Here is a 22,310-nt window from a genome sequence, read left to right as displayed (position 1 = left end):
GCCCACATACAAAAAGTAGAGGAAAACTGGCAAAGATGTTAGCTCAGGGACAATCTTCCTCACCAAAAACAAAGAAAAAGAAAGTAAATCAGAAAGGTCGTCTGGGACATATATATTTACCAAAATTCATGAAATTGCACTTAAAATAAGTGAATTTTATTACATGTAAATTATACGCAATAGAGATGTTAAAAAAAAAAGAACAAAGAGAAATATTAACAAAGGATCTAAGTATGAAAAATTTTCACCTGTTAAGTAAGATTCAGTAGGTTTTGCTGACTGTCATCACCTGGGAGTAGAGATGAGTCTCTGTTAAAAAATTTTTACCTATATAAATGACCTTAAAATGGATAAGTGACCTTAAAACAGAGTAAGTCATTATCACTTGAGAGTAAAACTGTAAACACGAAAAATGCAAGTCAATTTTGGTTTCAGAAGAGACATGGGAACTAAAAGTTCCTCCTAAGCACATAAAAAGAGTACAGAAGACATGAAATAACAACATATTCCAGGACTGGTAAGTGAATGATATGGCTAGAGCACAGGATACATGACAAGAGCAGGAGAGATGTAGCTAAAGAGACAAGTTGGAGGCCAGATGTGCCAAATCCATGTTATACAGTTTACTACAATGGACCTAATAGTTCCTGAAAAATAATAATATGGTAAAACGGTCCTTAGTAAGGTTAATCTAGCAAAACTACACTGGGCATAGTTGAAACTAGAAACAAGAGCGGGTGGGAGGGGGCAGTATGACATGGTGGATTGGAATTAGACTGACCTGGATTTGCTCATCAGCTCTAGCACTAATAACCCTGAGGAACTTATCTTCTCCAGGCTTCAGAGAACTATTGAGAAATGAGGGGAAGTGTTTAGAACACAGCAGGCCCTCAAGGGATGGTCCCTCATCTCCTGCCATAACTCAAAAACCCCAGACGTGCTACTATAGTAATTCAGGACTGTGAAAGTAGCAAAGTGAACAAAGAAAAAGAAAGTAAATTCAAAAAATATGTCAAAGATGATTCAAGAGAAGCAAAAAGGGGCATGAAAGCAGCAAAAGACTTAGAGATGATAAAATACTTCTACAAAGGTTTAAGCAAATTAATTTAGAGGAGTATAGATAAGTTCTTCTGTAAGCAAACAATAAACTAAAATGGATTTGATGAAACAGAGTTCCATCAAAAGATTCATGCATGCACTGGTACAAACAACATTACAGAGATTTCCAACATAATAAAGAGTTTATTGAAGTTAATAGTCCTCTCTTCTACCAACAAAGACCCAATAAATCCTCTGCAAATAGGATGCAGGGTAAGAAAAGGACTAGTAACAAGCAGGTTTGATTCACGGGAGAAACTGGAGGTGGGGTAAACAGAATACAGGGACATGAACAAGACAATTATGGTTAGGTTGTTTCCTTTTGGTTAGGTCGGCAAATCGGATGATTGAACTCTTGACTTAGAGAAGATTCTTAAATTTGCATTCACAATGCCCAACAAAGGGTCCATGTTTAGAATTCAGGAGATCCACGAACTCAGATGGGGAAAAAAAATCTACATCTTTTCACTTAACTTGTAACTGAAATTGAGCATTTTCTTCAATTATGAATGCAGGCAAAAACATTACAGCAATAGTTTCAGTACCTTTAACTCTGTCACCTACAGAAATCAAGATATATTCATTTCATATTATAGTTTATTGCAGCTATCTCAAAACAGCCTTTATATTCATCACCACTTTGAAATTAAAGTAATTATTAGACACGCTAAACCTTATTTAACATTTTAATAAATAAGCACATATACTATGACATGTATCACAAATTTTTTAATATTTTGATAACTACTTATCATTTGTTTCCTTTGTGATTCTGTATATTTTACTTTATTCATTTAAAAATATTTTCTGAAAATAGACTTGACCAGACTTTCAAAAGGCCCTTGGCACAAAAATAGTCAAGAACCCCTGGCTGGACCTCCCCTACCTTCAAAGACATGCAGGACATGAGTGTAGCTATCTTACCTGAGCAAAACCATATCTATTGCTGATTTACAATTCTCCTAAAAGAAAAAGCCTCCACAATTTAAGAAGCAGATTTTGTTAGGAATCCTCTTTTACAGTTCCAGTTCCAGGACACAAAAGTTTGTTTAGCTGGTTTGCCTTTGCTAGAGTACCTAAATCTTTTTTTCTTCAAAGCCCCAAAATGGCTCACGGTAGCCTTGGTTTTACAAATTACTCAACAAGTTAAGGATGTCTCTGGTACTCCAACTGTTAAATAGGAGGAACAATATATTCCTCTTATATGCCACACACAGATGCTGTGAGAGTGAAGGAGAAGAGGCATTAAATGTTTTGAATTACTTACAACCCTATGAAAAAGCTGCTCAAAGTACTATATAATTCTCATAATTTTTATTCTTTTATCACTTCCAGACAGTCTCTAACTTATAGTAAAACAGGTAAAGAAATAGTAGTCTATAAGACTTTTCTAAGATCAGTTATTCAGGGTCACTATTATTTAATCATCATGCTGCTGTAGCATTTCATTGGAGACATCTTCCATTAATCATTTATAAGTAGATATACTACTCTTCTATTCTCAGATGCAAAGCAGATCACCTGGAAATATAAAATGATTCAGAAAAATCCCTAGTCAGGCATCTAATGTAAAAGGATATTTTGAGGGCCAGCCCTGGTGGCCTAGTGATTACATTCAGCATGCACTGCTTCGGCAACCTGGGTTTGGTTCCCAGGGATGGACCTACGCCACTCGTATGTCAGTGGCCATGCTGTGGCAGCAGCTCACAAACAAAGAGGAAGATTGGCAGTGGATGTTAGCTTAGGGCGAATCTTCCTCAGGGAAAGAACAGAGTATTTTTGAAATAGTTTTAATTTTTAAAATCTTTTAATTTTTTATCAATAGTTAATAAAGTATTTCCTACAATCTTTTTTATCATTATTTGCCACTTTGCTTTTGCTTTATTCTTTTCTTTATCTTCCCTTTTCAACTTTGAGAGTAGGGGGTTTATGCAGAATATGTGAAATAGTAGGAAGACATGAAAATGGCGAATAATTCTAGACAATAGTTTTGAAATGACATGAAAAAATAAGATACTTTAAGCTATTAAGTTCTAGATAAATTCAAATTGGTAGGGTTTTGAATCCAAAGAGATATACTAAACTACTTCACACTATTATTTTTAAAACATAAATTGTAAAACTAGGGACCTAGTTTTTTTAAAAAATCTATAATGAGTTAGTTCTTTTATTCACACATATAATCAATAAATATTTACTGAGTATCCTATTACGTGGCAGGCACCGTTCTAGGCACTAGGAATTTAGGAATAACCAAAACAGACAAAATTCCTGCCCAGATGGAGCTTATGTTCTAGAGCAGAAAGATGGACAATAAACAAAATAAGTAAAATATATATTCTGTTGGATGATGATAAATTGATTTTTTTCATTTACTCACTCAACTACTCCTTAATGATCACTTGATTCATTCCAGCACCATCTGGATCTAGGTTTCAGTGCTGAACAAAAAGGTCTTTACCGAACCTTGTAGAGGACTGGGGGAGGGGGGAGGGTTCTGAGAAACACTGGGGAAGAGACAAACATTAAGTCATTTAAATAGCAAACAGAAATTCTTATATAGTCTTTAGAAGTAATACAAAACTCTAAGGTCACCAGCAGAAAAATCAAGAGTAACTCAAAAAGACAGGAAGTAGAAAGCAAACTGGTCCGCTTCTATTGCGTTCCTGACAGCAGGGTATTAAGTGACAACAAAATTGCTGATCCCAGTACATTTCCTTTACCAAATGTTTTTATAAGCAAATGCTATAAATTATGTTTGCCCCATTAGTTTATTCATTCCATAAATATTTAACTTCAAGTATCAGGCACTGTACCAGGGGCTACAAATACAGTGGTGAATAAAATAGACATGTCCCTGTCTTCAAGGACCTTAACAATTAAGCGGAGGCAGCACATGTTAGATAAATAAACACAGAAATAAATATTAATTACAAATCATGGTAAGTGCTATGAAATAAAAGTACAGGTCCCAAGTGTAAGTTTAACAGAGGCACCAACTTAGATGGGCAGGTCAAAGGAGGCCTCTCTGAAGAAGAGTCATTTATCTAAGGACTAGAAGGATAAGTCAAGTCAAGAGTGGTAGAAACAGTTAAACATTTAGAGGGAAATAATAGAAATTCTGGAAGAGACTTGAAAAAAATATCACTGGGGGAGGAGGAAAGGGAATTATGGTTGGATAGATAAACTAAGATAGCCATAAAGTATCAACTGCTGATGCTGGGTGAGGAGTACAACAGAAGTCACTGTATTATTCCCATATATGTTTAAAATTCTTAAAAAAAAAAAAAAGATAAAAGAAAAAGAAAGTTTAACAAAATAACAAAGAATTGTAGGCAAGAATACACCTGGCAAAGGATACGAACAAAGGCCCTGAGACAAGAAAGCAATTGGTGAGTTGTAAGGCTTAAGTGACTACAACAGTTCTCAAACTGTGATCCCCAGACCAGCAGCGCCAGGAACTTGTTAGAACTGCAAGTCTCAAGCCCCACTACAGACCTACTAAATCAGAAACTCTGGGACTGGACCCAGGAATCTGTGTTTTAACAAGCAATACAGGTGACTCGGATGCAACCTCAAGTTTGAGAATTACTGAGAGAGACTCTACAATAAAGATAGTCAAACAAGAAACTGTAGCTTGAGATGGGACTAGAGAGATAAATGGAGGCCAGCCAGATAAAACATTATAGGCTATTTTAAGAATTTTAGCTTTTATCCTAAGTGCATGGGAGGCCCATTAAGAAGCTTAAAGCAAAGGAGTGATCAGCTTTACATTTTAAAGGTTACCCAGCCAGTAGTTTGAATACCCTTTCACATGAATCAAGAGTAGAGGAGGGGAGTAATCTCATGGAAGACAGCAGAGGAGGAAGTATGGCTCTCAGTCCACTGCCCAAAGGAACTGAATATATGTTGTCAATCACTTGAGTGAGCTTGGAAGTAGATCTACACCCATGAGATGACTGAGCCCCATGTGACACCCTGATCACAGTTTTGTGAGAGATGTGAAGCCAGAGGACCCAGCTAAGCCACACCTGGATTCCTGACTCACAGAAACTGTGAGATAACAAATGTTGTTTTAAGCCACTAAATTTTCAGGTAATTTGTTACACAGCATTAACTAATATAGTCACTATATCATTTTCCATGTGTGACTTCAGCCATTTATACCACAACAAAATATACAAATGGTTATAACCATTCAGGGCTATCTATCTTTTAGTCATGTACAAAACTTCAAAATATATAAAATATATTTCATCTATAATGTAACATTTTATATAGAAATACGAATTATATAAAATGTGTAAGGGGCTGGCCCTGTGGCCAAGTGGTTAAGTTCGTGCACTCTGCTTTGGTGGCCCAGGGTTTCACTGGTTTGGATCCTGGGCACAGACATGGCATCGCTCAGCAAGCCATGCTGAGGTGGCCTCCCACACAACACAACCAGAAGAACCTACAACTAGAATATACAACTATGTACTTGGGGACTTTGGGGAGAAAAAGAAGAAAAAAAAACATTGGCAAAAGATATTAGCTCAGATGCCAATCTTTAAAAAAGTGTAAGATAACTATTATATATAAATTTTATTAATTTTCTGTAATTATATGTAAATATTTTAGATATGAAATATGTGTTTTATAAATGTAAAATCAAGAAGTACCTTGATTACTTCTCTCTAGCGTTAGCTAATATCTCTACGCACAGAATACACTCGAGCTAGGTTTCTTACTAATGGAGAAGGTATATCCATATTTCAAAGAGGTGTCTTAAGCATTTGAAATATATATATTTTTGCAAGCTTCTTATCAGATGATTAGATCATCACTGTTTTAATTTTGTGATACACCTGACCAAAGCTCATACCAGAAGTAAAAAATCATTTTCTTAGTCTTCATTTGTGCTCCTACCGTTTTAATTATCTTTAATCCACTGTTTATTTGCAAGAATAATCCACTTGACATTCTGTGTTACCACACACTGAAAGGGAACGAGAGTAAGAAAGGAGAGGGAAGGGCAGGAGAGTGGGAGAGAGAGAGAACTAATGCAAGTAACATTTGAACACAATATACTGACAGCCTAGGGGGCAAAAAAAGAATTGCAAACAATCTTGAATTCTATTCTTAATACATTTCCTTCTCATAGTGATACATGGCTCTAGCAATTCTGAAACTGTTTTATGTGGATTATCAGATTTAGACAATGAACAGATGTGTTGATATTACTGGGCAGCAGGATTCTCACTGTGGAAAGGGTATGCAAATAGGAAATCAGGAAGACAAGGAAGAACTCTGTGGACTTGGACCAGAACTCATGATATCTAAAATATAAATGTTTCCTAGCGCTGTTCACTGCAAGGATCCAAAAGCAATGAACATCAATAATAATGAAACATACCTAGGGCCCACATTTTGTTTCTAAATACCATTTCCCACTAATAAGGAACCAGACTCCTTGGAGAAAGAATAGATTGCAGAAGTGGACCAGAGCTTCTTTTCTTATAAAAAAGGCCAACTCCAAAGATGAGATAAGAAAGGTACAAGATGACCCAGAATATCTTGCAGTGCTAGAAAGAAATTAAGTGCTCAAGAAACCAACAACATCCTTTTGATACAGGTGCACATCAGGAACCAGCTTGAAGGTGCTCTGACTGATCAAATCTGGGACTATGTGAACAACAAATTAAGAAGAGTAACATATTCTAACCTACTGACTAAAGAGTTCATACTGAAGACTGTCAGGTAAAACCATAGGAAGACAGACAGGCAGGCAAACAGACAGACGGATGGACACAGACACCCAAACATAAATTCAAAATATACACACACTGTGATATAAAAAATATATTTGGTCTTTGTCCCTGTTCCAGGCACAGACCTCCTAAAACTCTTGGAATTTCTGAATGATAGAAGTGTCTTTTGTCATTCATAACAAGCCCCTTCAGACCATACCTGAACTTACGCTAATAAGGCCACTCCTGGTGGGCTTTCAGATAGTTTCAAGGAGGGGGCTAGTTATCAGAGACTGAGCACGTGATTATATAGATTTAGAAATTTTAGCAACCACCTCCCCACTTCCAGGGATGGGAGGGAGGGTGAAGATTGAGTTAAATCACTTGGTCAATGATTTAATCAATCACACGTATTGGAACTCCAGATTAAAAACTCTTAAACAAGGTTTGGGGAGCTTCTGGTAGGTGAACACATCATGTGCTAGGAGGGCACCGTGCCTAGAAAGAGCATGGAAGCTCTGTGGCACCCACACCCCCACCCTGCCCTATGCATCTCTTCCATTTGGCTGTTCCTAAGTTGTATCCCTTATAATAACACTTTATAATAAAATGTAATCATAAGTATAGTGCTTTCCAGAATTCTGTGAGTCATTCTAGCAAAATATTGAATGTTGTTGGGGAGGAGGGTGGAGCTGAGACCTTAACTTGGGTCTGCGCTAACTCTGGGTAGTTGCTGTCAGGACTGAACTGAATTGTAGTACACCCAGTTGATGTCAGAGAATTGTTGCTGGAACATAAATGAGGACAAAGGAAGGTTCTTCCTTACAGTAGAATGCCAAGGGACAAATAGGGAGGAAGTGATAGAGTTTAAAAATCAGAGTTTTGCAACTATCACAGTAATGCTATCCAAGCTCGAGGTCTATCTAGCACTTTAAATGGCTCTTTTACCATGCATGATTTTGTAATACCATCACTGGTCATTTGGAAAACTACTGATTGGTTCAGTGAGTTTTAGAGATCTTCCAGATGTTGACACATTTTACTAAACAATTAAAAAAAAATCAGTCTCATACTACCACCCATCTCATTAGAAAAGTCTGTAAGCATTAGGAAGTATAAAGCTCATGGTAGCAGATACAAAATTCAAGTTTTTAAGCAAAAATCATTGGCAACAAATATTACCATTTGTTGGTTCCTTAAAGTAACAGGTTCACTTCACATCTTTTCATACTCTAGTCTGAACAACCAAATTCTGTCTATTAGCCATTCTTTACAAGAGAAATGATGTGCCATGAAAAAAATAAACTAGTTGAGCTCACAACTCAAACAATCGCACAAGAGCTTTACCTTAAGATAACCATCATACTTCATTAGGCAGCAGAAGTGTTTTGGGGGATACCTTCCATTTCATCATGCAGAATATTAGAAAGACATGTACCTCAGGGTCAAGCTTCTATAAAATTAATATTTTACTGTTTCATTATCCTAAGTAAAACCAGTTGTTTTAAAACTGTAAATGCATAGTTGGGATGAATACAATAACTACTAATGTAGTTTGATGCCACTGCCTTGATTCAATACACCAGCAGTTTTCCCACCACTGCTTTTACACCAACAGCGCAAATGCAACACAGTGGGGGAAAAAAGCAAATAACGTCGTAGTATTATGAAAACAGTTTTATCTCTGTAGATCTCTAAAAGGGGATGGAGACCCCCAAAGGACCACAACCCACATTCTGAGAAATGATGCGTTATAGTAGTATTTTTTACATTACAAACGTATGCTCAGCTTGAATGTTAGGTTATGCTATAAATCATTAAGCAACTTCTAAAATGTTTCCTATTACAAAAGAAAAACAGATAACTACAACATCGTGTATATTTTTTTAAATTTTTACTGTTTTCCTAAATTTGAACACTGTAAAATTGTATTGTTAAATAGAAAATATGTAACAAAGACGAAACTAAGTTTCAACACAAGCATTTTTCTATTATAAAGTAAAATATTTTAAAATATTATTTAACTAAAGACAAACTCCACCTAAGAGTCTTAATATCTGTTTCAGTCTTTTCTTTATTCATTTAACTTTTTTAAAAAAAACCACCCTCATATGAACTGTAAAACCAATTCTCTTCACAAAGCTGTATTATCATTTAGTGTCATACGAAACAGTTTGTAAAAGTACGTTGTTCAATACCTTCTCCCTGGAGAGGTTTTCCAAATGTGAAGTTAGACCATTTATTTCTTTGTCTTTCTCTGCCAACTGAAGCTGAATAAAGAAAGAAATTACCATTAATTTTTTTCATTATCTATTCTCTCCTTATACTTCAAGAGCTAGTTCATACCATTCTATCAAAATAATTCCTATTGCTATATCCTTGTATTTTCCTTGGTTGTTTTCTTTGACATTTCTGAATTACTTACCATTACTGACCAACTTCCCTTACTCTTAAAACTTCTCCCCTAGTTTATATGAAATTACACCAACACTATCATCCTCTCATGCTCTTTTTTTGTGTCTGCTGCTTCTTCACAATTACAAATATGGGTATTCTCCAAAGTTTCTTCTCTGGCTTCTTCTCTCTATAGTCTTTCTGAAAACTCCCCTTCTTCTATGCCTTCAACTATCATCCCCATGAGAATAAATCAAATATTAACTTGTGTGCCACACTCTTCCTAGCCCAAGTTCCAAATCTGCCTTTTTAATGATAGTTAGAAATATTTTCACTATTGTCTTTCTGCATTATAAGGGTAACATGTCCCAAATCTACTTTTCTATTTTTGTTAACTGATACTATCAATCTCAGAGCCCACTGTGATTGAAGGTAGGAAACTGTTAGACACTTCTTCCTTCTCCTCCTCCTCTACTCCTCAACATTTTCAGTCTCTTAAGTCATTCATTCATTTAACAACCACCCATTGTTTGCCTATTACAATATAAGCATTACGGATACAAATACAAATAAAACGATTCTTCAGTGGTTCTTCTCATGTCTTTCAAAGCTTTCCTTGATAGACTCATGCCTATTCAAAGGTAGGTGATGGGAAGGTACCCAAAGAGGTGGCCTTTATCAATTCATTCATAGAATATTTCTACCTGATTTTCTTACCTTCAAAAACCCTTCCCACCTGTAAATCCTCTCAGTGCTACCAAAATATTTTCAAAAAGACCCACTGTAGTTGGGTCCTTTTCCTCCTAGAAAATTCTTAACAGCAAATAGCACCCAGATTCCATTTTAGGCCCCTCAAAATCTGGCTTCAAACTCTCTCTCAAGTCTAATCTACTCCATAACAGACATTAAACTCCTATTACTCAAGATTGCTCACAGTTCCCAGACTATGCTCTCCACTTCTGACTTCAAAACCTTTATTAATGCTTTTCCATCTGTTTGGAATGCTGCTTCTTTCTTTTCCTAGCTCTGCTTCCCCTCCCTTCCATTTGGACTTTCAAAGGTCTGGTTTCTCCATAATGTCTAACTCCTAAATATTCCATTGGAAACAGCAGTAAGCTATTTAGCCTTATCAATTTCACGAAGAACTTCATCACATTTCACCTTGTGTAGTGGATTTTTGTGTCTAGTGCAAAATAAGAGAAAGGGCACTAAACAAAAAGCCAAGCACCTTTACCAGTTGCATAACCTTAAATATGCTGCTTAATCTCAATGCTCATTTTTATCATTAATGAAATAAAAATATCGTTTAGCTTCCCACAGGTCTGACAGATAATTACCTAGTGAATGTGAAAGAGATGTGAATATCACCACTACACTTCTAGTAACACCTACCTGCTAGATTATAAACTCTTTAGCATAGCATTGTGCCTTACTTATCACCCACATAATAGCTAACATAGTCCTTTATATATAACAGGCTTCAATAAACATTTACTAAATCATTGTTTCTAGCCAATATGCAAAAACAAAATTTCATATAAATTCAGTATTCACACTTTATAAATAAGGGAAGTTGCCATCCATTAAAAATAATATTCACAGGGATCCTAGAAGCAATCATAATCTCATGAAATAAAAGTTTCAAAATTTCATTCTGACAGTAGATGAAGATAAAAAAGGACCACCAGTAAAATTACCTTGGCCTATAATGTGCCACCCTCTCCAGCCCCCAAGGAGGAAACCTAAAGTAATTCTTGGGGTCTTGAAGAATATTACATTTAAAATATTAGATTATAGGTACAATTAGCTGTGATATAGCTAAGTTACATGATTTAGAACTTCCTGGTCTTTAGTTACACAAAAAAATATGCCAATTATATATACATACGTATCTTAACATATATAAGATTACACTTTATTTCTTAGAGGAAAAATATCTTTCTATTTATTAACTAGCCAGACAGCCTGTTAATTTTTTTCTCTAAAATTCTCACAAATATCGTTTGCCATTCGGGCTTAGTGCCTAACGTTACACTGGCAAAGATAATTTTCATTAATTAAGATTGTATCATTTACTCTGCAGTATTTCATTTAGGATCACAAGTAACACACTTTGGTGATAAATTCAAAAACTTTAACATAAATTTTTAAATTACTGATCATATAGTATTACACTCCCACAAAAATGTCAAGGCCCTTATATAATTTTACATACACATTCATGTTTGTTTCTAAGTGAACAAGAGGACAATGAAGTGATCACTTTTCATCTTAAAAACTAAGTGCGATTAAAAGATATAATTTTAATAGCCATCTGAATCCACACCATTAAAGCCACAATGGCAGTGCATATGGGTGCCCATTTTCTTGGTTCATAGTTAAAGAACTATATTCAACATAACTAAATATATAGTACATTTTTATTTATACCTGAAGTACTATTCCAATTATCCATATTAAAACTGCACATTCGATTGATAAAAATTACAGATAACACATTTTCAAAAGTACCAGACCAGGTACTAAGCACCTCTAGCTATGTGATTACTGAACTTACTTTGTAATTATCCTCTACTTCAGCTAGTTCTAGTTTTACATTTTCAGCAATCTTTACTTGTTCTTTCCATTTCAGCTCCATTTTTGCAAGTTCATCAGCATATTTACTGCATTTTGTTTTCTCATCCTAAATGAAATTAGTATAATTACCAAAAGATTTAAAATCCATATAATCAATATCTAGACAAATATACTTAATATGTGCTGACTGTTTACGGTAACACTGTTGTAACAGTATAAAAACTAACTAAATGTGTATCAATGGAAGACTGAATAAACCATTTTATATCTACACAATGGAAGAGTATATATTTATTTAACAGAACAAAGTAGATGTACAAACTAACAAGGAAAAATGCCAAAATACAATAATTGAACCTAGGAAATTGCAAAAACAGAAATATATAGTATAACCCTATTTTTGTTTTAAAAGTTAACACAATTTTATACGATGTCCATGTAGTGTTGTGTAGAAAAATAACCACCAAAATATTAATATCTCTTACCCCTGGGGATCAGGATCATGATAGCACTTTTTACCATCTTTATTTCTATAATGCCATAGCATTTCACAATAAGCATATATTACTTTTGCAAAGGGAAGTAATAAAAATCATGTATTTATAATGCTGTTGTTTCCAGACACTGGTATATAAGACTCTAGGATTTTCTGACCAAGACAATTTCTAGGTTGACTTCTTATACAATGGTCTTCTCTACAACCCAGAATGTTAAAATGCAGGAGTTAAAAATTATGACAAACAAGTAAATTGACCAATTTCATTTTCAATGTTTTTGTTCAAGGTAAAAGTTTAAAAATAGGCTTTGAGCAATTCAACGGAGAAAAGAAAAGTATTTTCAACAAATAATGCTGGAACAACTGAATATCCATACTATACATACCATACCACACCATACACAAAGATAAACTTAAAATGGTTAATAGACCTAAATGGAAAACCTAAGACTATAAAACTTCTAGAAGACAAGAAAAGAGAAAATCTTTACAAGTTGGATTAGGTAAAAAGTTTCTTAGAACATAAAAAGGACAAAACATGAGTGATAATCTGTACTTCATTAAAATTAAAATTTTTCTAAAAATACCAGTAAAGAAATGAAAGGGCAAGCCAAGACTGGGAGAAAACATTCAACATATATCAGACAAAGGACTTGTATCCAGAACAAAGAACACTTACAACTCAATAATAAGATGAACAACCCAATTTTTAAAATGGCAAAAGATTTGAACTTTTGCAATAAAAAGGAACAAATTACCAATATAAACAACAACATGGATAAATCTCAAAATAATTGTGCTCAAAGAAGACAGGAAAAGAAGAATACATACCATATGATTCCACTTATAGAAATTGTACAAAAGGTAGGCTAACCTATCGTGGCAGAAAGCAAGCCGATGGTTTCCCGAGGATGGGGATAGAGGGAAGGATGAGTTACAAATGGGTACAAAAAAACTTTGAGGGGAAATGGAAATGTTCATTACCTTGACACTGTGATAGTTTCATGACTATCTGCTGCAAAACTGATCAAACTGCAGACTTTAAATATGTGTGATTTATTGGATTTGAATTGTACTTCAACACAATTGTAAAAAAGAAATGTACCTTGAGGAAGTTTTTAGCTTGAAGGAACATTCTATCTTCCTTTCAATAATACTGTATAATGAGATTTTTAAAATATTCATCCAGAATTGTTTCACATTTAACGAAAAATAGTTTAGTCCCTTATAAACCAATACTTTGAACTCAAGGGTAAGCATATATTCAACCCTTCTAATCAACCCTTCTACAGAAGGAAGGATCCTCTAATGCAACAAAAATGTTCAGTTTAAAGTTAGATTAAAAGATTACATTAAATTAATATTATTTAGAAAGCAGTAACATAAAATATTTTAAATTAATCACTATAGTAACATTGAGCTAACATATGAACTTCATTCTATAGCTCTAAACATTATCCCTCCCCTCTCCACATGCAGAGAAACACACACACAAAAAAATTTAATTAAACAAACAAAAATCACATACACAAACACAAAACACCTTTTTCTCCCTTCTCCAAATCAGGTATAAAAGAGAAGCATTTTCCCTTTATCCCTTAAATACTCCAGTAGTGAGTGCTGCCAAGACAGCTGAAAAATTGAAACATCTGAATAACACAGTTTAAAATAATCAAAATAAGTAACACTGTTAAGGCATCAACTCATTGAGCTAACGTTCCTTTTTTCCACTTTGCAAATCTGGTCACTTTTAAGATGTGGTAAAATTCTTCGCTATCATTACATTAAATGTAAAAGGAGCACTTTCCTTTTATGAAGTTCAAACATTTTCCATGTATCCTTATATGAACACAACAGACAATAATATCCAATCTCATTAATCACTGGCTCATTATTGAGAGAAGGACAAGTGCACAGAAAATAATAATTTTAGGATCATGATTTTACATACAGGCTACATGAAGAGATACACAGAACAATCCTCTCTCATCATCTCAAAAGTGAAACTAAATGCCAGTTTATGGGCATGAAAAAGAACTCTAGGGTATCCATCAATCGATTACATAAGCCATTACATTTGATAAATATCTTTCATTTACAATGGAGATAACCTACCTGCAAGAGTTGTTTACATTTATTATACTTTTCTGTCTTGTCAGCAATTTCTTTCGTCATTTCACAGACTTGCCCCTTTGTCACAATGTCAAAATCTGTCTCAGCTATAAGGCAGAACGTAAGATTATTAAAAATTATTTTGCCCCTCATCGCCCTGTTCTGAGTAACTTAAGGGTCAGTAAACTGTGAACTATGGTAAATGGAATACCAAAGGAAAGAAACATCTATTTAAAAACATCTATCCATACACTAAATAAACAAAGAAGGATAAAATAAACTCTAGATGAGAATTTTTTAAATGTCAGTTTAGCCAGCACTAAGTTCACATTCAATCATGAAAGGAACATTATTTTATTTTTTTTAATTAGCTAAAAATACTTCTAAAATAGCACAAAAATTGTTCTCTTTATATAACTGAATAGACAAGATAAGTAGAAAAGCCATACTCTTTGAGACATTTTAAATCATTTTTCTAGTCCTTCAATACTATTCACTAAGTCCTTATTAAATGCTCTATAACACCATTCTAGTTACTATAGAGGATGTATGGAAATGGAAGGCAGGAGCCTGTTCTATAGTGGCTGAACCTAATTAAATATTTAATAGTATAGGAAATTTACAATACATTTAAACAGTCTAAAAATATCAATTATTCCAAACGCTACACAAGGAAATAACACTTTTAAATACTCTAGTGCTTACCTTCACTACTGTCAAATCATTAACATAAAGTGAAAAACAGAAATTAGGAGAAGTGAAAACCTAGAGTTAATTCAAACTTTCATGTTGTTCACATATTCAGTATATCTCGCTAGTCTGTTCTATAAGTTAATAAACTAATAAAAAGATTTAACTTATCTACTTATCTGCCATCAGGTACACTAATAAGGGAAGTACCTTATAGGCCCAAAGCAGCCAAAAAAAGAGAGAGAGAGAAACGAACAGAACAAATAGGGGTTTTATAAGTTTCTCCCCCTGAAAGAACTGTACAATTAAAAATTCAATTCTCAGCTTTTGTTGTACTACCCATTTAACATTTGTGAATATTCTCATGAGAGAAACACTAGTTCACACTCGCATATTGTATGTTCACCACATGCATGACTTTATCTTACTTTTAAACCCTTATTTCCCTTTGCCTCAAATCCTTATTTATAACATAAGGATTTTTATAAGCTCCCTAAAATTTTTACACCTGGAACAAGGCAATATAAATAAGTATAAATACTTTTCAAGGCAGGACACTTTACACACAAAGTCTGAAAGATTTTTACCTGCAGAAGGCGGTGTCCTTACATCTACAGTGGAGGCAGTAGCAGCTGGGTCTGTGTTGATTGAGGCATCATTCACTTTCTGCTGATTCCCAATTTTCTTTGTGAAGACACTATTGTTATTGGCCTATTCAAAATGTTAACAATAAATTGTTAAATGAGTTATATTTCCTTCCTTCAGTAATTGTGTAAATAATAATTATGTAAAGAAATCCTGAAAAGTCTACAAAACTGCTTTGTGTTAAAGGGCAAGAAAGACTAAAGTTAGACATATCACTTTACTGGCATAGATGTTACAAAAGAGAAAAGCTTTATTTTGCTTTTTCTTGTCAAATCATCAAAATACCACCAAAACAAGCCATTCACAGAAATCTCATAAGTTTTCTACTACAAAGTCATAATATATTTTAACTCCCTAAGCCAAAATCTATACATGTGGGTGTCATACTTAAAGTACAATTTTTTTCACAAAAGCCTTCGTTTTTGATGACATGCATTTCTTGCATCTCATTTTTCAAAAAAATAACACTGGGAAAACATCATCTGTATACAAATAAAACGATCTTTACAGCAAATTTTGTTTGCAAAGAGAACTGTGGTATCATTTTCAACTTCAGGTTTGAAATATGTTTCTTCACTTCCAGGACTCCATTACATAACAAACCTTATATTTAAGTACCATTTCAGGACCCACATTAAAACACACATTCAAGAAACATTTTCTTTGCTTTTATTCAATCTGCCTACCCACTCTCAAATGGAACAAAAATAATTAGCTAACACTTTTTTTTTTTTTGAGGAAGATTAGCCCTGAACTAACTGCTGCTAATCCTCCTCTTTTTGCTGAGGAAGACCGGCCCTGAGCTAACATCCGTGCCCATCTTCCTCTACTTTATATATGGGACGTCTAACACAGCATGGCTCGCTAAGCAGTGCCATGTCCGCACCTGGGATCTGGACCAGAGAACCCTGGGCTGCACCACTGGGCCGGCCCCAGCTACCACTTTAACTCTTCCTAATCTACTGGATGTGAATAGGATGGAAGAACTCAATAATTACAACCGGGAAACTATCTAAGACTCCGGGGATGATCATGAACCCCAGTGAAGACAGGCACCATTATCACAGGAGGTATTCAATAACACATATTGAGTTTTTAAGCAAAAAAGACATTTATCAAGAACTTAGTGGGAAATGGGCAGGAAAAGAGAGTGCTTTCTCCTTTTTTTTTTTCTTTTCCTCCTGCTGCCCTTGCTTCTTTTGTTGGTTCTCCATCAAATAAAAATTTCAGATTTTTTTTCAAAAAATATATCATTACAGGGGCCAGCCTGGTGGAGCAGCAGTTAAGTTCGTACGTTCCACTTCTCGGCAGCCCGGGGTTCGCCAGTTCAGATCCCGGATGCAGACATGGCACCGCTTGGCACGCCATGCTGTGGTAGGCATCCTACATATAAAGTGGAGGAAGATGGGCATGGATGTTAGCTCAGGGTCAGGCTTCCTCAGCAAAAAAAGAGGAGGACTGGCAGTAGTTAGCTCAGGGCTAATCTTCCTCAAAAAAAAAAAAAAAAAGAAAGAAAAAATATATATATCATTACAATATGAAGCCAATGACTTGAAATCAAGCAGAGATAAATTATATTCAAAAGGCTAATATTCAGAATATTATAAACTTGATTTGCAAACAAAAATATTGATAAAGGAAATATTTTACTATATATGAATTCAACTATATATATTCAACTTACTGATTGGTCTGAAAGTTTATTTATTTGTTTTTGGAGCCTCTGGCATTCCTTGAATTTTTCTTTATAATGATCTGCTGCCATCTGAAGACGAAGTTTCAGATCTTCAACTTCTCTTCTCAGTTCATGTTCCAGTGTATCAGTCTTTTCCTAAGAAAGAAACAAACACTTCCTCTAAGAAAAAGAAAACATCTCATCTCTCATAACATAGTAGTAAATCCCAACTCATTTTCACTTTTTTCTTTCTGTCTTTTCATTTTTATTTGTTTTGGAGTTTTGGCTACAGAGTCACATTAGCTCTCCTAATAAATTCAGCTTTATATTCTTAGGACTAAGGTTTATTAAGAAACTAGAGAAGAATATCCCAGCTTCTGAGGAACAAGTATTACCCTGTTAAAAAACCGTAATACCATTTTATGTAGCTAGTAAATAAGAAATTCCACACAAAGCAATATATACCTGACATCAGAAAGTTTAATGAACAATAAGAGAGCAGCTTTTACTGACCACTAGGAATTGGCTTACAGAACTTTTTCTTAAAACTTACATTAATTTCAACCTAAGAAGTTACAACAACTAAACAAAATGAATAGAAATTTAAAATTCTGCGATCAGGAATCCAACATGTTCAAAGATAATTCATTCTCTTTGGTGAGCTTACAGTGAGTTTTTGATCAAAATGTAAATTCAAAATTAACCCATTTTTACCTGGTCCTTTTTCACAGCATTCAGTTTAAGTTCGGCCACTGTATCAGCTAACTGCTTTTTTACTTTCTCATTTTCCAAGCGTGCAGTGTGCAGATCTGCCATCGTTTTATCTCGCACGTTTACCGCATCGCTAAGTTCTTTAGCCAAAAAGACAACTTCTTGTCGAGTTGCCTGAACCTGTTCCTCCGCTTTACGAAGTTGCTCCTTTAAAAAAACTGTATCTTCCTGAAGAAAGGCAGACAAATATATTTGTAATTAAACCATTCAAATAAAAAACAGAAGCAGAAACAATTTTTACTCATATTTCAACAGACTGAAAATTTTTAATATTGCTTTTCTATTTATGACAAATGAAATATATGTCTATAAAAAACTTAAGATACGACTTTGTTTTAGAGTCCCCATACAGCAATGCTATGCACTACTACAATTTTATATACACGAGAAAACTGAAGTACAGGAAGTCAGGTGACATACTCAACATGCTTAAAGCTCTGGCTAAAATGAGACAAATGAAAGCTCCTGTCCCCCAGGATCTCTCCAGCTGGAACTACTGACCCTCATTTATTTTGATGACCAATAAAAATAATTTCAAAAACTTCTTTGTAACGCCAAAAATTTTGGTTGAAAGATGTTTCCTACTATCTAACCTAAAACATATCCAATATAACATTAATATATCATTACACATCATTATGAAAACAGAACAGATTTAGAACTTAGTTCTAAATAAAAATAGTGATATGCAAATAGCAGAGATGAGGCACTGGAAAAATGAAAAGTAATTAGCATCTCTTAACAAACCTAAAAATATCTTTAAGAAGTTAAAATTGCCATGATAAAATTATTTCCTTTAATATTAACTAGACATTATAAGCTCACTAAATCTAGTTTATTCAACTTTACTTTTATCTCTGCACTAAAAACAGTGTAAACTCAGAAAAAGTGCAACCTGTTCTTGGTTTTTAAATTATTAGCTCCTTAGAAAAAAATGTAAATAATTATTTACATAATGTTGAAGTGGAGAAAATCTTTGTAGGTATAACATTAATTCATCTAACTATGTAAATATTGTCAGCTTCTATATGTCAAAAGATAAAAAAGCAAAAAACGAGAAGAAAATTATTTGTAATATATTCAAAAATGGCATAATACTGATGTAAATATCTTTTCGAATCAATAAGAAAAGGAAAAACTCAAAACCAAAAAAAAACAAAACAAAACTGGAGGAAGGCATGAACATAAAATTTTTTTAAAAGAAAAAAATAACTATTATGCATAAAAAAATTAATCAACTCATCAACAATCAAATAAAGAAGTAAAAACAAATACTATTTATCTTCTTTCAAGTTGACAAAGAGGAATACTCCAATATTTGGATGGGTTTAGGAAAATTAGCACATTTCCAAACAGGTGGGCTTATATAATCTATAAGTGGTATAAACATTCTCATCAGACTTTTGCAACTTTCATCAATATCTTTAAAAAGCACACAGCCTCTGATCTAGCAACTTTATTTTCATGAGTTTCTAAGAAAATTATTAAAGGATATGGACAGGAGTTTAGCTTGACAGGGATTCAGCAAAATATTAAAATAATGAAAAATTATTAAAAATCAAAGTGTCTAACAATATGAGAATTTATTATAAATAAACTATGATATATACTCCACACAATGAAAGTCTATGCAGCCATTACAAACAGCAGCATATCGTTGGTCTATTAATTTTTTTGAAAGGCAATTTGAAAATGACTCTAAAAATTTAAATATCTGGCAATTGCACTTGGAGGAATTCATTCTAGATTTATACATGTGCCTAGATATCTGCACAAGAACGTTTACTGCAGCATGTTTATAATAACTAAGGACTGCACATAACTAAAAACAATTACACAGCACACACCTAGTAAATAAAAGGATGGATACTATGCAGAAACATAATGAACGAGGAAGATTTGTACATGCATGCACTCATACTGCAAGATGTCTAGATAGTCCATAAATTTTTTTTAAAAGGTTTTGGAATACTATATATATTCTCATTTTTGTTAAAATATAAATATTATGTGCACATTCATAGATTTCTAGAAAAATTAAAAATTCTATAATGATAACATCTGGGAAAGGATGAGGGTTACTTTTACTGTGTACCCTCATGCATTATTTGAATTTTTTCTTTTATAACCAAGACCTCATATTGTCTTTCATATTTTAAAAAAAGTTTTAACAATTCAGAGTCATTTTCCCCAGGTATTTCTATACCAATGTTTTTCCTGACAGACGTCTGGCTTAAGTATGAAAAAGATGCTTAGAGAAATTTTTAGCATCTTATTAAATAACAATCAAATATATTTTTCACCTTTGCATTTGCAATTTGCTACATTAAATACCCTGAAAATTAACTTGGGTCTTATTAATTCTAAACGTCATGCATATCTGACATTTTAGGTGTTGTATTAACTATGTCTGAGTGTACTTAATAGCAAACTACTGAAAACAACATAATATGCATCCACAAAAGTTAATGAATAAATCAAGGTAAATCAACACAATGTAGTATTAGCTATTTTTAAAAACTTAGGAAGATCTCTATAAATTGATATGGAATAATTTCCAGTTTATATTGTTCAGCGAAAAAAACCAAGGTGCAAAAGAGTATATATAGCATGGCGCCTTTTTTTTTTTTAAGAAAGAAGGGGATAGAGAAGAGTGTGTACTCATGCAGGTCTATGTAAGCTTAGTTTTGCAAAAAGAAATGTAAGAAGGATAAACTGGAAACTAATGAAAATGTTTACCTATGGGTATAGGTAAGAAAGAAATTTTTGAGAGAAGAGATTGAGAGAGAGTAAATTTTTTTAAATCATTTTGACTTTTGAATGATGCAACTATTTTACATATTCAAAAAATTAAATCAAAAGGTCAGAAGAATAAAAACAAATCTTAAAATTAAATACAACAAAAAATAAACTGTATTACAAATTCATAGCATAAGTATGTTGAAAAATTAATTCAAATAACTTTTGAACACAGTACTCTGTATATCTTTAGTGAAATATATTCTAAGAAAACAAAGCTGCAAAACATCTTAATTTTATTTGGTAGACTTATTGTTGGAAGTGGCATTGACGTAATTATTCTGAAACTATTGGTGTGTATAGCTGGGCAAAAAATGAATAAATATAATGATGTTTTGGAAACAAGGGTTCTCACACTGGGAGAAGAGATACGTAAATATGGAATGGAGAAAGAGAAGGAAGAACCTTAAGGCAGTAGATGTGAATTGGGCATATCAATATAAATTCAAGACTTAAAATGTCTGTCCAATGAATGTATACAGCAGCAACAACCCCTAGTAGAAAGAGATCTAGTTCTTGATTTCAAAATATCATTCCCTACTGAAAAAGCAGGGATCCTTGCAGAAATGACTAATACCAGTTCTGGGGCAGAACCTAAAGCTCTAACATACAGTTGTGCCACAAAGCAAGGAAATATTCAAAGCATTAGGGGGACATATCAAAAACAGTGAAAAAACAAGTTTGAAAAGGCTCCCCCTGGGAAAATATGGGACAATTGGGGTAAGAAAAAGAATAATAATGATAATGTACAATACACTGAACAAAAAACAATCCCTAAGTCCACAGTATATAAAAAAAGGGGAGTGGGCAACAGGGAACCTCCTCATTATAAAAGAATATCTACTAATAAAAGTAAAAGAAATGATAGAACTTTTTAGATCACCATTTTGCAATCATTAATGTAATAACTGATGCAGGTGAGGATCATCAGGGATAAAAACCATGGAGTGAAAGGCTATTGGGGAATAGGATGTTCACATGATATCACAGTATAATCCCACAAACTACTCAATAATCACAAAGAGGGAAAGGCATAGATATAATGGAAAGAGAGGCAGACATAACTTGAAACAAATGATTAAACCTAACACCATCAAGAATGGAACTGACATTATGTGACTCTTGATATGACTGCAATAGAATATACAAAACATCATCTATGCCTTTTCTTGCCAAAAATGTTTGATCTGAATCCAGTCACAAAGAAACAATAGACAAATCTAGATTATGGAACATTGTCTCAGACAAGCCTGGATTCTTCAAAAACATCAATGTCATAACAGATAAAAGTATGGGACTGGCCCCACAGCATGGTGGTTAAGTT

At 33.8% G+C, this 22,310-nt stretch overlaps 1 protein-coding gene across 3 annotated transcripts in view; it reads right to left on the bottom strand.

Annotated features, from left to right (window-relative positions):
- The window catches only part of TAX1BP1 (Tax1 binding protein 1), a 78,078-nt gene that overhangs the window by 15,180 nt on the left and 40,588 nt on the right, over nt 1-22,310 (bottom strand). For all 3 annotated transcript variants that reach the window (XM_046668766.1, XM_046668767.1, XM_046668765.1), the window contains exons 9-14: nt 18,131-18,355; nt 17,426-17,572; nt 15,684-15,807; nt 14,410-14,513; nt 11,779-11,904; nt 9,026-9,097 (exon numbers count right to left, since the gene is read on the bottom strand). In XM_046668766.1, the coding sequence (XP_046524722.1) occupies nt 9,026-9,097; nt 11,779-11,904; nt 14,410-14,513; nt 15,684-15,807; nt 17,426-17,572; nt 18,131-18,355 (798 nt within the window). The remainder of the gene's footprint in view (nt 1-9,025; nt 9,098-11,778; nt 11,905-14,409; nt 14,514-15,683; nt 15,808-17,425; nt 17,573-18,130; nt 18,356-22,310) is intronic.

The sequence above is a fragment of the Equus quagga genome, chromosome 8 (assembly GCF_021613505.1).
Source record: "Equus quagga isolate Etosha38 chromosome 8, UCLA_HA_Equagga_1.0, whole genome shotgun sequence".
Lineage (NCBI taxonomy): Eukaryota > Metazoa > Chordata > Mammalia > Perissodactyla > Equidae > Equus > Equus quagga.
This window is presented reverse-complemented; position numbering and strand designations above follow the sequence as displayed.